This window comes from Mycetomoellerius zeteki, unplaced genomic scaffold (genome assembly GCF_001594055.1).
Source record: "Mycetomoellerius zeteki isolate Tzet28-1 unplaced genomic scaffold, Tzet1.0 scaffold19, whole genome shotgun sequence".
Classification (NCBI taxonomy): Eukaryota; Metazoa; Arthropoda; class Insecta; order Hymenoptera; family Formicidae; genus Mycetomoellerius; species Mycetomoellerius zeteki.
In genome coordinates, this window is record NW_017256854.1 from 1,671,848 (window position 1) to 1,687,348 (window position 15,501).

Sequence of the window (15,501 nt, forward strand, 5' to 3'; positions counted from 1 at the left end):
ACATTTCAATGCGACTTAAAATTAAAGTAGCTTCGTGTGGGAGCGCCAAGGCAGTGTCTCGAAATCGATGAGGATAGAATGACTCACAGGCAACAATGAACGGCAGCTTTATCAGGCAGTGTGATCGCAAGACGAACTAATCAATTTAAAGTATGAATGAATAGTGCAGTCTCTCACTAGTCACTTTCGTATTCAATGATAGGAAGTACATTTGCATGAAACAAATTCGTACGATTTCGATTATTATCTTTCATATAATGTTAAGAATATTACATAAATATTTACAACAGTCTACAATAAAGTTTAGCTCTTAATTACAAGTTATTAAAAATAAAATGTTACTTGATCTTATTACTATATAATTTTTCATAATATCTTATTTATTAATTATAATCGCAGTCCATAATTCAATACGTTTAATTCATTCATTCTTTACATTTCATCAAGATTTTAAAAATAATTTTGCACAAAACAGAATTATTTATAGGTCCCTTCTTATACATATAATTTCTTTAAAGTTTTGATTATTACTGTGAATCGATATATCGAGGCATTGAATGTGTAGTATATAAAGAACAAGGAAGTTCTCGTGTTATTCATTTTCATCTTGCATTATTGATTTCTAATGTGCTGCAGTTAAAGTACGACAGAGCCGATGTATTCGTATCCGAGAAATATCCTGCTACGGTCATTCTACGGGAGCACGCGGGACATTATAGACTTTTCTGCACCAGAGCGTGTTTCGAATATGGTAAATGCAAATGTCCCGAATATAAATAATAATATAAATTTCAAGTGAAAACTGTCTCGACAATTTATAGATATTTCGAGCGTGGAACTTCCGCTTTTACCGTGTTTCGAAGAGTACTGCTCGCAAAAAATTCTCTATTATATAACAATGGTACGCGCGAACGGAAGTCGCGAAAGAGAAAAGCCGATCGCGAAACGAGAACACGATAGATCCGATCTCTCGTGCTCGATTTTACCACGGGCGAAAATTAATATGCCGCACATCCACATCCGGCTTCCGGCCAGCCAGTGTCATTAACTCTCTTCTTTCTGAACGATTTTTAAATGCCAAGATGAATATTTGATTATCGTCATTTTGAGTTTCAAAATCGTATATATTTTCAAAAGTTATCAAGGATAGAACTAAAAAATTGAGAACTCGACGAAAAAAAAGCTTTAAACGACATAAAGAAAAGTGTCTATAATTGAAATTTGAAAAACATGTTCTAAATAAGTGCAGCACAATAATACTTCATATATCTAATACATTTTGGTATATAGAAGTTATTCTGAAAATAAGAATTTCATAGAATTATTTGCCTTGAGGTAAACGTGAAACGGAGCTTTTTCAAGGTTGATCCTTCAAAAGAGCTATTTCTTTGTAAGACAAAAAGTTAATTAAATTTAATTTAATTAAAAAATAGCGAAATATATGTATATACTTTTAATTATTTTATTAGATTTATACTTTTATCCTCCTTATTTTTGGTATTTCTTAATACAGCCATAACTGTACTAAGAAAGAGAGAGTTAACATTTCTTGTACTGATAAAATCGAACACCGTATGTGGATGAGATATTTTCGATGACATGCCTCCATAAAATTACTATAATTTTATTTCAACACCTATAAGTCGAGATAACGTGGATTCGGTAATTTCTTCTACGTTTTCTATGATATATATATGTATATAGGTTTCATCTACACCGAATCGAATGGTGATTGCAATTGTCCTTTTCTTCTCGCAGAAATTCGACATTCTCGACTAAAGGCTGGCGAATTCTTCGCGATACGCGCGTGTATATGTTGCTTTAAGTCTTTATGAGCTGTTTATTTAAAAAATTCAATTTTTAAATATGAATGAAATGCAAATATATAAATTTTTAAGCTAAATTAAATTTCTGGTAAAAATTTTTCGAGCATTTATAGCACTCCTAAATTAAATATATCGAGTTAGCTTCGATTATCTCACTTTAAACATTTCACTATTCAGTATCGGAGTAAGTAACGAAGGCCGAATGGCTGAAACTTTTATTAACTATCCAGTATGAAACACGATATGGTACACGACGAAGATTGCGCCAGCCGCTAGTCATATCGGAAAGGTCGCTCCACTTCGAAAAAAAGAGCCCACTGATCGAATCACCCGAGAATCGAATGCGCTCCCGGGTGCGTTCGGTCGGAGAACAATAACATTTATCTAAGCCTAAGTATCGCGTCGCTGAGATTGGCATATACTTACGCGAACATACGCACGCGCCAGTTGCTACTGCTGCTGTTGCTCGGTCCGCCATTCGATCGCGATGGATGATCACCAAGGCGATCCTGGATCCGAGTGAACTCGAACGACCGCTCGTCCGGCGGCGACGTTCACCTGAACGCAGCGCCGGCAACGACAGTGACGGCGGCCAGGATCACAGCCGCCGATACTGTACGGCCGCAGGAACTACCAGCTGTGGGACCCGCGTCGCTGCTGCGGGACACCTTGCTACGCACCAATTGACCTCGCTCGACTGCGTTCGACTCGTCGCTGTCAGGATCAACGGGCGCACCAATATCGCCGTCCTCGCTCAGCAACATCGACAGTTTGTTCCGCAGTGGCTTCTTCGCGCAGGGCACGCTCGCTTCCTCGTAGGGCCTGAGGATGCGTGGGTAGTGCACCTCGAGGTTTTCTGTGCCGGGCAGGGCGCCTTTACTGCTGCCACATAACGGCTTAAACGTGCCGCTTCGAGTGGCTTCCTGGAAGCTTTGAAAATTCGTCTCCCAGTCGTAGCTGACTAGTCGTTCCTCGAGCGTCATGCCTTTTAAGTTTGGCGGCTCCTGGATCATCACCGGACTGGAAGCCCTACGTCAAAAATAAAATCTCGTAAAGTCGCGTGTCTCTCTCACAGATTTTCATAATTGGACTGTTTACTTCGATTATTTTCTATGTGATATAAAGAGATAAAAGTAGTTTTGAGGAGTCGTCTTTGTTTGGTCTACCTATGCACATGATGCGTACCGTCTATAAGTATTATAGCACGTGATCTGATTGTATTACATGATAATATAGAGGGTGTCCCAATAACTATTACCACCTGAAATATCTTCTAATCTATAAGGTGTAGAGAAAAATTTATATAACCAAAATTACACGATGTAAAGGGGGCTATCATATGGTGGTAATAATTTTTGTCTAGGTGGAGGCGCTTCGGAGATTTCAAGATCAATTTCGTTTTTTTAAATGGAATTATATGAATTTTTTTACATAATATGATCCTCTAATTATTTTGCATATAAAAGTATTAAGGTAAAAGTATCGAAAAATCAATAGTTTATGAGATATTTTATACTTTATATATATTGCCATAAAATGTTAAATAACTTGTAAATTAATAATTTTTTAATAATCGTAGCTTAATACTTTTATGAACAAAATAATGAGATGAATCAATTGGAGTAAAGAAAATACATAGTTGCTTATTTAAAAATTATCCATTTTGCAACCATATTTTTATAAAGCAACTATGTTTTCTTTACACCAATTGATTCATCTCATTATTCTGTACAAATTTTTTATATAAATACTGCAGTTTATATATACATATACATATATATTATTACTAAATCTTTGATTATTAAACATCGAAACAAGGAACGATAAACTTTGAAAATTTAGAAATTATGAACGATGAATTATTTACGATGAACTATTTACGATGAGTTAAATATTGCGTATCTTAGCAATGGCCAGCACGTCTGATGCGAGGTAATGTCTGTCACTTCTTAAGTCAATAAAGGATGGCACTTTCGTAATGTACGAGCTCTGTCCCTAATAGCCAATTTAGAATGATCAAAGAGCAAAATGTCGAACGATCATCGTTTGCATGGAGCCATATAAACTACAGCAACGTGCAACATGCGTCTTATTGCACCATAAATTTTTCTTTCATCTGCGTAAACGATTTGCCAATTGAAATTATAACGACTATAAAGTAAAAGACAAATATGAGTCAGTTAAAATTACGTAATAGAAATCGTTATCATAAAACAATTTATGTCTGAGATAAATTTTAGACTCGTTACAATTAATTAATCAATTAATTCAAATACTATTAAAAATATCTTTTGAAAGATTTAAGAATACGTAAAATACGTCTAACATTTTTCATCTTCTCAATTATGAAGATACTTCATGTAATGTTATTATACTATTTTTGTTGACGTAAACGAGCTATAAATTTATGGAAATGTCACTTACTGTATTAATTTCTGGATTCCCAAGCTATGCAGCACCGTCGGTAGCGAAGGCAATGAATAACAAAGAGATAATTCAATACGAGGATAATAGAGAACGGACACCAGGCAAGTTTCTTCTCTCGTTCCCAGGCCGCCGAGCGTAATGGCCGTACGAGACTCGGACGAGTACGTGCACTCGGTGACTAAATGATCGCCCTATAACATAAAAGAATCGTCTAAATAATATTAGACTAAACAGAGAATCTTAGAATTTTAAAACCTTCGAATATATCATCAACTTAATAAAACAATTTAAAAAATGGCAATGACATGTATAAGTTTAAGTCGAAATTTTTGAATTGATATAGCAAAATCACAATGCATATATCGATACTTTATTGTAGTGAATTTTCAATGATCTTACTTTTCAATTCAATTCTGTCATAATTATTTTTACTTTATGTTAACACGTAATCGCGTTTAAGACCACCCTGTTCGAGCTCGTTCAAACAATTAAACTCAGGTTCATGCCCTGCATCTGTAGCATGTCGGCACTTTACGTGATCAAAGCTATACTTATTGCACGTTAATAAACTTTATAACAAGCTCATAAACTTTCTGATACGTGCTACGGGTTATAATATAGCTAGAAGTATGTTCGCGGCAAGTAAACGAAAGGCGTGCAACACAACGGAAACAGAACAAAAAAATAAGAATACATTAAAGGATCGCTGTAGAAGACGTAAGTTGCTAGCGAAGCGCTTAAGAATAATCTTGGATTATTTTCAAAGAAAAAAATCTTGGTGGATAGAGTTCGAGATTCTTTTCCCCGAGTCTCTTCGCGATCCTCTTCCGTTAATCGGGAATATTTTATAATTGCATTAGCTATCGCCGCAAGGAGAATGAAGTAAGTTTAATAAATTAGCTAATAAATTGGATTTTGATATAACGATTAAAGTGAAATCTGTAATTTAAGCCCGCAATATTCGATATCTTCTTCTCAAATATAATTATTATTCATTATTTTAATAGAAAAAGTATCGCCGTTCCATTGGGAAATGCTATCTTTCAGTAGTACTGTAAGCAATACATCGTACATCGCACGTCATATGCTAAGACTGTACTTACCGGGTACACCTTGACCGGTCTCTGAAGCCTCCGATACTCCTGATAATTGGGATCGTAGTTGGTGTCGGCGGCGATCGGCGGCAGCTCTTCGCTGGCGCGGATCTGCCGCAGGCGGACCTTTCTGCCGAGCTGGTGGGTGTGCATGATCACGGCGAACATGTTAATGCCGCTGTTCGGTATCGTCTGACCGGTGCAATCGGCGATGCAGTGGCCCTCAGAGACCACCTCGGGCTGACCGGGCGGTATTATGTGCCGCCAGTTCGGATCGATGCCAACACTGAGGATACCAGCGTCATGGAGGCGCAGTCGATCGGTGTAGAGAAGACGCAGGCCGCTGCTGTCGCTGATGAAGGCGTCCAGCTGCGGGTTCGTGTAGTGGGTCTCCAACATATAGTAGCGCGGCCCCGCGTACGGATTGAGCGCATATCCGGCCTCCGGCGGATAATTAAAGCCCTGGTGCGGCAAAAGAGAGAGGGAGACGGATTATGCAGAAGCTGCCAGTAAATAAAAACAGGACCGGCAGCGAATACGCTGGTCCGGTTCTGATCGCGGGCCCGTTCTCGTCCGATCTGTTCCCGCCCCTACCCCAGCGACGTTTCAAGTCTGGTATAATCGGTATACGCCTCGATCCATCAGAACGGGCCCCCGATGGAAATTGTCGCTCATGAAATTCGTTTCCTTATTGGACGTGCATGGTACTCACGAATTATGCCCGATTAATTTTAATTTTCAGGTACCGATGATGAGCGAGATAATAATCCGCCCAATTCAGGGAATCATCGTGCGATGTAATCGCTAACCTCAAGACCATTTTGAATCTAAATTTATTAATATAGCCCCAATAATTTCGATCGTTAGCACCGAACGTGTTTGCATTATTAATGAGATTGTTATTTTAATACTAAATATTCAAACACAAATGTGCGTATGTGTGTGAGATCGTTATTATTTTGCTATCGTTTATAGTCAATTAATTGTCCACAGTGGAAATTTTATTTATTATTTTTTGTCTAAGATTAAAATAATAATCATTTAATAATATTACTATATAAATGTAGATTGGCGAAATGTATTATCGTCACTATTTTTGAAATCTGTAATCTGAATAATCTGATAAATCTTTGAATATAATATAGTAATATTATTGATATACATATTGTTTTAAAAATCAAAATAAAAGTAAAAACGTTTAGTGCATGCTATTTATTGAATATTATATCTAATACTACGTATTATATCAATTGATGTTATCAGTATTATATCAATTGATGTTATTATCAGTATTATTTCATCATTTATTGGGAATCATATATGAGACGACACGTTTTACGATTGGTTGAAATTTCACAGGACGTTCGTATTACCAATAACCACGAAGAAACAAGTTTGCGGTATTCATGTTCTCACATTGGTATACATTACACCGCACTCGGAATTATCACGAAACTCCGAACGTGCTTTGTACGATCACGCGCAATATTTCACGAAAAGTCAAGTTTACATAGCGAAGGGTCAATGGATACTTCCGATGATCAAAGTATAGAGAAACAAATAAGATATAATGAATTTAATATATTCCGCTTGTATAAATTTTTGTCCATTTTTTAAAAGAAATGCCTTGTATACGGAAAGAACAGTTTTGCTGAAGTATTTAAAAATTTAACTAGCTATAAATCTGAAAATAATTTTGTTGAATCAAAATAATTATATACTTAAAACGATTAACTGTTGATGACAATCTGCAAAAAGTGTTAACATTTTAGCAACCAGTTTGAGCTACATAATTATTTTGATGGTCCAAACAAAATTATTTTCAGACCTGTATCTAGCTAAATTTTTAAATATTTTAGCAAAACCATTCTTTCCATATATTTCAATTAAATAATTTGCTAAATCATTTTATTCTCTGACACCGAATCGAAGACTTCGATAAAACAACTGAATAACTCCATTATTAGCAAAATAACTAAAGAATTTTAATTAATGATCGCTACAAAACGCGTAATGTTCAGTGAAAATAAATAAATTTTAAAATTTGTATTTCGTGTATCGAAATTTTGTGCAGCAGATAGTTTCTGTGACTACCGAAAACTTGCCGGAAGCACTTCAGTGTTCACGTCGAGGTCTTCGGCGTATAAACATAAACGAAGTTTTCGACATACCTCAGAACCGAGACTCCAAGTAGCTGCGATCGTGTTGCACTGGAATGTGGGTTTATCAGGAACATAACAGACACCCCCGGTCGTTTCGGCCGCGGATTCCAATTCGGCTTGATCTCCGCGGCACTCATACAGGGTCATATGGTGAAGGTATTCGTGGCTTCCCGGCTGAATAACTGGTTCGTACTGAAATATAGAACAGGCGTACAAGCTCGTAACGAGGATTAATGTCGAGCGCATTTCGGTCGTGTTCGTAACTCAAGAACAACGTATACCTTGACACTTTTATCGCAGTAGAATCGAACGTTGAATTGATTGAAGAAGCCGCGAGCTTCAAGTCGAGATTGTCTCGTTTATTCGTATAACTTAATCCCGTCAATGGAAAAAAAAATTTGCGAGATCACCCAGAGAAAGGTTTCTTTTATTCAAAGAAATGTTTCTTTGCTATACGGTTAAAGAAAAAATCTCTTTGATTTGAACATAATTTTTCAAAATCAAATAAACTTTTTTATTTGATTTAAAAAAATTATTTTCGAATCATAGAAATTTTTTCTTTAACCGTATAGCAAAGAAATATTTCTTTGAATCGAAGAAATCTTTCTCTGGGTGATTCTTTATTTCTTTCAAAGTTTTCGCGACGCATCATTTTACGGGCAATTAATCTGATTAATGACTAACGGCGTGTACTCGCCGTTTCGATTTAAAGCAAAGCGGATGTCAATGAATGGTATTGATTCATCGAATTGAATGGATAAGGAAATATCAGCAGTAACAGAAAAAGGAAGGCACTTCGTACTTTAATAAGCGTCGATTCTAACAGTTTGGGAAAAGCTGTTCAAGCACAAAATTGGCAAAGAGCAGTCTCCGACGCAAGTCGATACGGTATTTCTCGCGTCGGGAAAACGTGCTGTTTCGGCACGTTTATCCCTCAATAAGAGTAACAAATTAGGGTGCCCGCCGATACCACGATTAACGGCAGTTCACTCGACTGTTAACCTCAGAATACTTTGGTGCTCCGTCAATAAAAGTTCAATAAAACGCGAAGGGGGAGGCGGATGTCCGCGTTTTAAGCGCTTGAGTTATCGCAATCGAAACGCTAATCGTCTCTCCACCCTCTCTTCCCTTCCTCCCTCCTGTCGCTGTACCCGTGATAGGAACACAGAGCAATCGCATCACGTAGTTGGGTCACGTCCGATCGAGTTCGAGATTCAGGTGTCGGTCGGTCGACCGACGCTAGATAGGACGAACTATATCAGCCAGCCGAGCCAACACCCTATTCGGAAACACCGGTGCGGATATAAACATCAGCAAGAGCTGAAATACGATGAGGTAGAAACGAAAATACAGGACTGAGCAATAAGAATATAATAGCAAATAATATAGAAATATATCAACAATATTAAGGGAATTGTAATTAGTTTATTTATGACCAAAAGAATATGTACACTGAAAAAAAAGATTGGTTGCTGCAGAAGTTTAGTGCATGAAAGTGCACGAAGGGACATATAAGTACAGTTTAAAAGATGAACCATCAACCACCATGCTTAGAATCGTGTATTATGTGCACTTCGGCTATTTTGACGTTCGGCTATTTAACTTTCTAAAATCAATTGCGCTACTTTATAGATCTATGCCCGTATTCATAGTCAGACCTTATACTTAAGGCTTCCTTAAATTTATCTTTAGATGCTCAGTAGCCAATAAAATAATTCGTAGAGCATCTGAAGATAAATTTAAGGAAGCCTTAAATATAAGGCCTGACTATGAATACAGGCCCTAGTGACTTTAGATGTGCTGGAAAAACAGCGACATCTAGTGACTTTGTCGGAGTTTTCAAGACCGCAAGTAATCGTAGATAGTTTGCTTGAACTCACTGCAAATCCAAGTGTGTAAAATTGATTCCAGTATGTGTTATTTAGTTTTCCGTATAAAAATGATACTACATTACACGTTTAATCGATATTTAAATGCAGCATAGTGTGTTATTTTTACATGGAAAACTAATCACACACATACATTGAAAAGTCACTTTTCACACACTTAAATTTGCAAGAAATTGTAAAATTTTCACACAGTCTTTATTAGGCGTCAAGATACGTCTTCTACAAGTAAAATATAGAAGGAATTTTGTAAATTAGCTAACACGATGATGATCATCTATCATTTACTTATTCTAGTTTTCCGGTTTAAATATAAGACATTATATCGAGTTAAATAATAGATAATAAATAACTGGATAAAATTTGAATAGAATGTATAACTAGGTGAGATTTTATTGAGTTATCATATGCTTTGCGAGAGAAGAATATAACTCGAGAAGCGTTAAATGTGAATTACTTGAGGAAATATCTCGTCCAAATTATTCGCTAACATAAAATTCACGTCGAATAGAAAGTCTAGTAAAAATAGGCGAGTACATAAATTCTAGAATTTATAGCACAGAGATAACATTTACTCGATCTTTCATATCAAAAACTTCAAATATTACGGTACCTTTTTTAATTATGTAAGTTTTTTTCGGTTTAAAACCAATTTCTCCTAAATATAGACAAAAGTAAATTTTCATTCTTTCACATATCCATCTATCTATATTTGTCTATTAACGTACAATGTATGAAATTTGAGACATCCTGCGTGATTCATTTTAGACACTAAAAATTAACAACTTTTAATTAATATCTAATATATAAAAGTATAATGAAGTCGGTAATAACAGGATTTCCATTCGCTGCAGTTTTGATTGCGTGAATGAAGCAGTAGCAATAGATTGGATAACATTAACGTAACATATTCCGTTGATAATAAAATATCGCGTTGAATTCGCGAAAGCGTAGATACGCAAACTTTTACTGCCTGCCTTGCGTTTTACTGCCAGTCCAACTTCGATTTTTAACACGCGATTTGGAGAATCGTGCGCATCTCTCTGCATCAAAATGAAACTTTATACTAACGTGAATCGATACGCGGCAGTAATACAAGGTTTATGACCGGATGCTTTGTCACTGTCGCATTTATCGATGACATCTCGTGCATCGATCTGTCATCGTTGGTAGTGAAAACCGGCGGCCGGAATGGCGAAATGATCTCGCCTACCGCATTGATCCTGCCATCATACAGATCCGCCCATTCGTTCATTTATGATGAAGTTTCATAGCCGACTTGATCGATCGACTTGCATTCGGCACGTAAATCGAAGATTTTTTCTAATTAAGCGAGCAATGATCACGCGAATATTTTAGCATATTCTTTGTGCTTGTCATAAAAAGTAATTGTACATATTTTAATATATGTATATAAGAAACTATATATATAAGAATAACAAAAATTCTTGGAACAAAATATGTTCCTGATTAGGATATAAGAAAAATCTAAATATATTAAAAAGACAAAGATATAAAATCATTTAATGTTTTTAAAATTTTATATATAATTATTATTTAGGAGACTACCAAAAGAGATGCGAGATTGTGAATTAAAACAATTGTTTTTAGTAGTATTTTCTAGTAGTACATTAGAATATTTCTAAAAGAAACTGTTGACCATGATTAAATACTCGGTACAAAACACTGTAACTTCTAGATTATCATTTTGCGCGGCATATTTATCGGGTGGCTACCTGAAGATGTTGCATCTTCAGACGCGAAAACACGCAAGGCAGAAGATAACTCCCGTATAGGGAGGAGAGGGTGAGACGGGTGGGAGATAGGAGGGGCGAGTCGGTAAACTCGACGTGCAGTTTCTTCGGCATTACAAGAGCATCCACCTTCGCTTTAATCAAGTCGGAGAGCGGCGGGCGCGCGCGAGCTACCGTAAACGGGTTATATACCTGGAGGAACTCACCTTCACGACGTGGTGTTTCTGATTAATGCTCGGCATCCTCAGGACACGGCACCAGAGCAGCGTGTCTTGCCCCATGGGTAAACGAACCTGCACAGCAATTCGAATGGTACTTCGTTAAGCGAGTATAATTCCACGAGAAACTAACGGATAGAGCCGCTACATTGGGACCATTGATACTTCGTATCAGCATCGATGTCACGGAGAAGTATCAATGTATCACTTTATCAGGAGGAAAATTTGATTCTGATATATACACAATTGTATATATACTAGAAACACATTTTAAAACAATTAAACTGTAAAGTATTATACAAGCAAAGTTGGAGAAATGCGCACATATTATATGCACTTATATTTTTATCTTCAAATAATCATTTCCATTAAAAAAATTAGAAATTTCACTATAAATTCTCAAAACTAAATTAATAACAAAATCACTGTAAAACTTTAAATTAGAATCAATCTTATTATTGTTTAAATTAGAAGTTAAACACAAAACAAAATTAAAATATTATTATTAAAACAAAATGTGTTATTTAAATTGTTGTATAAAATATAAATGATATTTTATATATTTATTTAGTTATTATCAGATATAATCACAGCGTGAAACATCAAACAGATTATTGGAAAAATATTTTTATACCATAAATATTTATTCTATCGCATCATAATTTCATTGTTTCGAAAATAACATTTCATCTCTCTTTTGAAAGTAATCGTCACTTAATAAATACAAATTGGGATGAATAGTACGAAATAAAGGGGAAAATTCGAGGGACTTAGCCACTTGATGCATACGTCAGGTTAATGGTTTGTTACAACGGAGTAAGAGCAGTTAAACGCAAATATATACGAGAAATTCATTACCATATTTTCCGACGCCGCGTGCGACTTACGTAACAAGGTTGCAAGTTGCTTTTGTGATATACGAGCCCATTTCGTCCTGTCTCAAAGCGGCGCCTTCCACGCCACGCGACTATTTTGCACAGTTCTCATGCACGGCCGGTTGCATTGTGCACGAACGTGTTGCGAGTTTTTCGGCACGTATAACAGAATAAGAACTGCATGTACCGGCGTTAGTTGCGTTACTTGTTTTACGTGTTTCGCTCGATATATACAGGCCGTATTGTTACGTGCGAACACATATTGTTCAAAATGGTACTTCGCAATATTGTAGACACCGCTTAGCTATATCCGGCTACATTGTACACCGATGTACCTCTATTATTTCGACATGTAGAGTAGAAGATTTATAAATGGTGAGATGAAAAATATTTAGTTTATAACATTTCTCCAGCGCAAGTCGAATATATCTACATAGGTTTCATGGGATACGATATAGCAACTTGCTTGCGCCATTTTTCAAATTCTGCGATGTTCTACCGTTTGTTAGAGAGATTGCTATTGTTTCATTAATTTTTATATTCTCACCACACATTTGAGAATATTATTTCTGTCATAAATTTTTGTTGAAATGTTGAATTTATTTTAGTTTAGAATTAAAATATATGCCCGTTTTACACTGAAAAAACTTACTAAATCTCAATACATATTTCTTTGAATAGTATTAAGCAGACATTAAAATTTAGTATTTTATTCAGTGTATCTGTTTTACTTGTTTGTCAATGAACGCCATTATACCCTTATATTACAACTAATTATACAAGTTATACAGTTTCGCAACTAATTTGGTTAATTATACGCTTCTCGCTCCGCGACAGGATAAGAATTATATGTACCAGTGTTAGTTGTGCTACTTGTCTTGTATGTATCTCCTATCTACAAGTCAGATTCCACCGAATTACTCACGGAGTACGAGATTTTGTGCATCAATGGAACCATGCTCGGTGTTACCATGTATCTCGGTAAATACGGAGACCCAAGGGGAGTAGGAAGGGCTGGATGCTGGTGGATCGTTTCGAACTGTTCGCCGCGGGGCGTATGGACGACCGTACACCGTTCGAGAAAATTACAATTCTCTTTTTCGCGCATCTCTCCCCCTTCCGACGACCGACGATCGACTCCTGGCCCTAAGCGCTCCAACCACGCTGGCGGATTCTCCCACGCGCTTATACGAAATTATCGATGTCGAGATTACCGGGAAGGACGAGCGCGTTTATTGTTTTGCGGTCGAGCACGTTGACTCACGCCCCGGGGCGACGGAGAAATTTTTAGGGACCACGCGAATGCATTTCCGATTTCTATGCCAACAGGCATCGAATTGTCTCCGTCATTTCGAAAGGATCTTTCTTCGTTGACATTCACAAAGTGACGTAAAGTGTTGAAAAATAGAATACAGAAAAACTTTCATGAGTCAATCTAATTAAATAAGAAAAATCCTGTATTCGGTTAAATATTTCTTCTGTGAGAATTTATATTAGGGATGCACCTGATCGTAAAATTACCGGATATCGAATATCCGAACAAAATGTAACATCGAATATCCGGTATCCGGTCCGATATCCGAGAAGGTAATTTCTTCGAGTCGGATATCCGAAATTTTCCGGATATCCGACCAGATTCCGGAAAAATGTCTTAAAAAAAAACCAATAGAAAAAAAATTATAATTTTGCAACAATGTATAAGATATTATAGCATTATGAATACGCATACTTTATTTTTAGAATATTTATATAATAACAAATCAACAATTTAATGATATCAAATTTCAACCGGATATTAACGATATCCGGATAGTAAAAGTGCCGAATAATACCGGATACTTTCCGGATATCCGGTGCATCCCTAATTTATATATATATATATATATATCTGATTCTACAAACCGTGCGTCGAAATCTTTTTGAAACACAACCATGAGTAGTAAGAATTGACAAGCGATTTAATAATTTTTTTATGCATATCTTTATAAGAATATTAATAATTTAATGTTAAGAATCTTAAATCTGCGAATAATTTATTGCGATGAGTCAATAATAAAATAACTGTGGTAATCATGTGCATGTTTGATTTTTAATTCTAAATTTGTTAAAATAAATTCAACATGTTTCATCAAAAAGTTATAACAGAAACACGATGGTATTCGCAAATGTACGGCGAGAATATAAAAATTAACGAACCAGTAACAATCCTTCTAATAAACAGTAGAATATCGTGGAATTTTAAGAATGGCGCAATGTAAATTCATTTCTCATCAGCCTCGTCTTCTTTGCCTATTCTTCTATTCATATTCATCGTGGCGCGATACAAAAGTTACTCGACCGTTCGGTAACTTTTGCGTACTAAGTTAAGAGCGAACTTCCTCGCGATATTCGAAAAAGAAATGCAGGTCAAAATATAGAAATATAATGCCAGTGATATTCTAAAAACATTAATGCCAAAACATATCAATAATTTAAAGAAGTTCAAAAATATCTTAGATATATCAATGTTTGGACACTAAAATTGGAAAGGAGATAAATAACCATGATTAAATAATTTTGAAGAAAATTTTCGAGTGAATGAGCAAGATAAACATTTTAAATGCTTAACGTTTCATTATGATTTCATCTATTATTTTCTATAACCTAGTAAATATTCGCAATTCATTCAAGCGTTATATTTAAATATATCTAAAATGCGAAATAATTTCGCTGCAATTAATAAGTTTTTTTAATTACTTTAGTTCTCTTTACATTGTTTGCAGCTAAAGTAAAAGAAACATATGCTGTTCCTTGAAACAAGGAAAGAAGACGAAAAGTAACGTGCAACTGTAACTAAAAAGTACAGATCTGTTATCTCGATTATTCCACTACAGCGATTGTAACGAAGTCTCGGTAACGCGAAAGGGCACAAAAATCTCGCGAAAAATGGCAAAATTCGACAAACTGGAAATGTATTTACGAGCGAATACATTTCGCGCTAGGCGCTTGCTTGTCTCAAACGATATTACATGGTCAACATTTCCGGGTCGTTTATCAGCACGTCCAGCGAATGATCTTGCACTTTTTCGCGGGCCAACGAGCGTAATACGTAAGGGTGGCCCGATTCCGGTCTCGATATAAACTATAAACAGCGCCGGGGCAGACGGTGGAATTAGCATTGTCCGATTCTCGGCGATAGCGCCGACCTCGTAATCTACGACCCGGCGACGCTAATGAACGAATAGTTTTTGCCGGATGTGACCCGGTTAAGATTTATGTC

General features: G+C 36.1%; 1 protein-coding gene across 1 annotated transcript in view; it reads right to left on the bottom strand.

Annotated features, from left to right (window-relative positions):
- Positions 1–1,922: 1,922 nt before the first annotated feature.
- The window catches only part of olf413 (DBH like monooxygenase olf413), a 234,811-nt gene continuing 221,232 nt past the window's right edge, over positions 1,923–15,501 (bottom strand). Inside the window, exons 6-10 of the mRNA XM_018446888.1 lie at positions 11,356–11,442; positions 7,519–7,701; positions 5,357–5,809; positions 4,251–4,444; positions 1,923–2,855 (exon numbers count right to left, since the gene is read on the bottom strand). Of these exons, the coding sequence (XP_018302390.1) occupies positions 2,381–2,855; positions 4,251–4,444; positions 5,357–5,809; positions 7,519–7,701; positions 11,356–11,442 (1,392 nt within the window). The 3' untranslated portion in view covers positions 1,923–2,380. The remainder of the gene's footprint in view (positions 2,856–4,250; positions 4,445–5,356; positions 5,810–7,518; positions 7,702–11,355; positions 11,443–15,501) is intronic.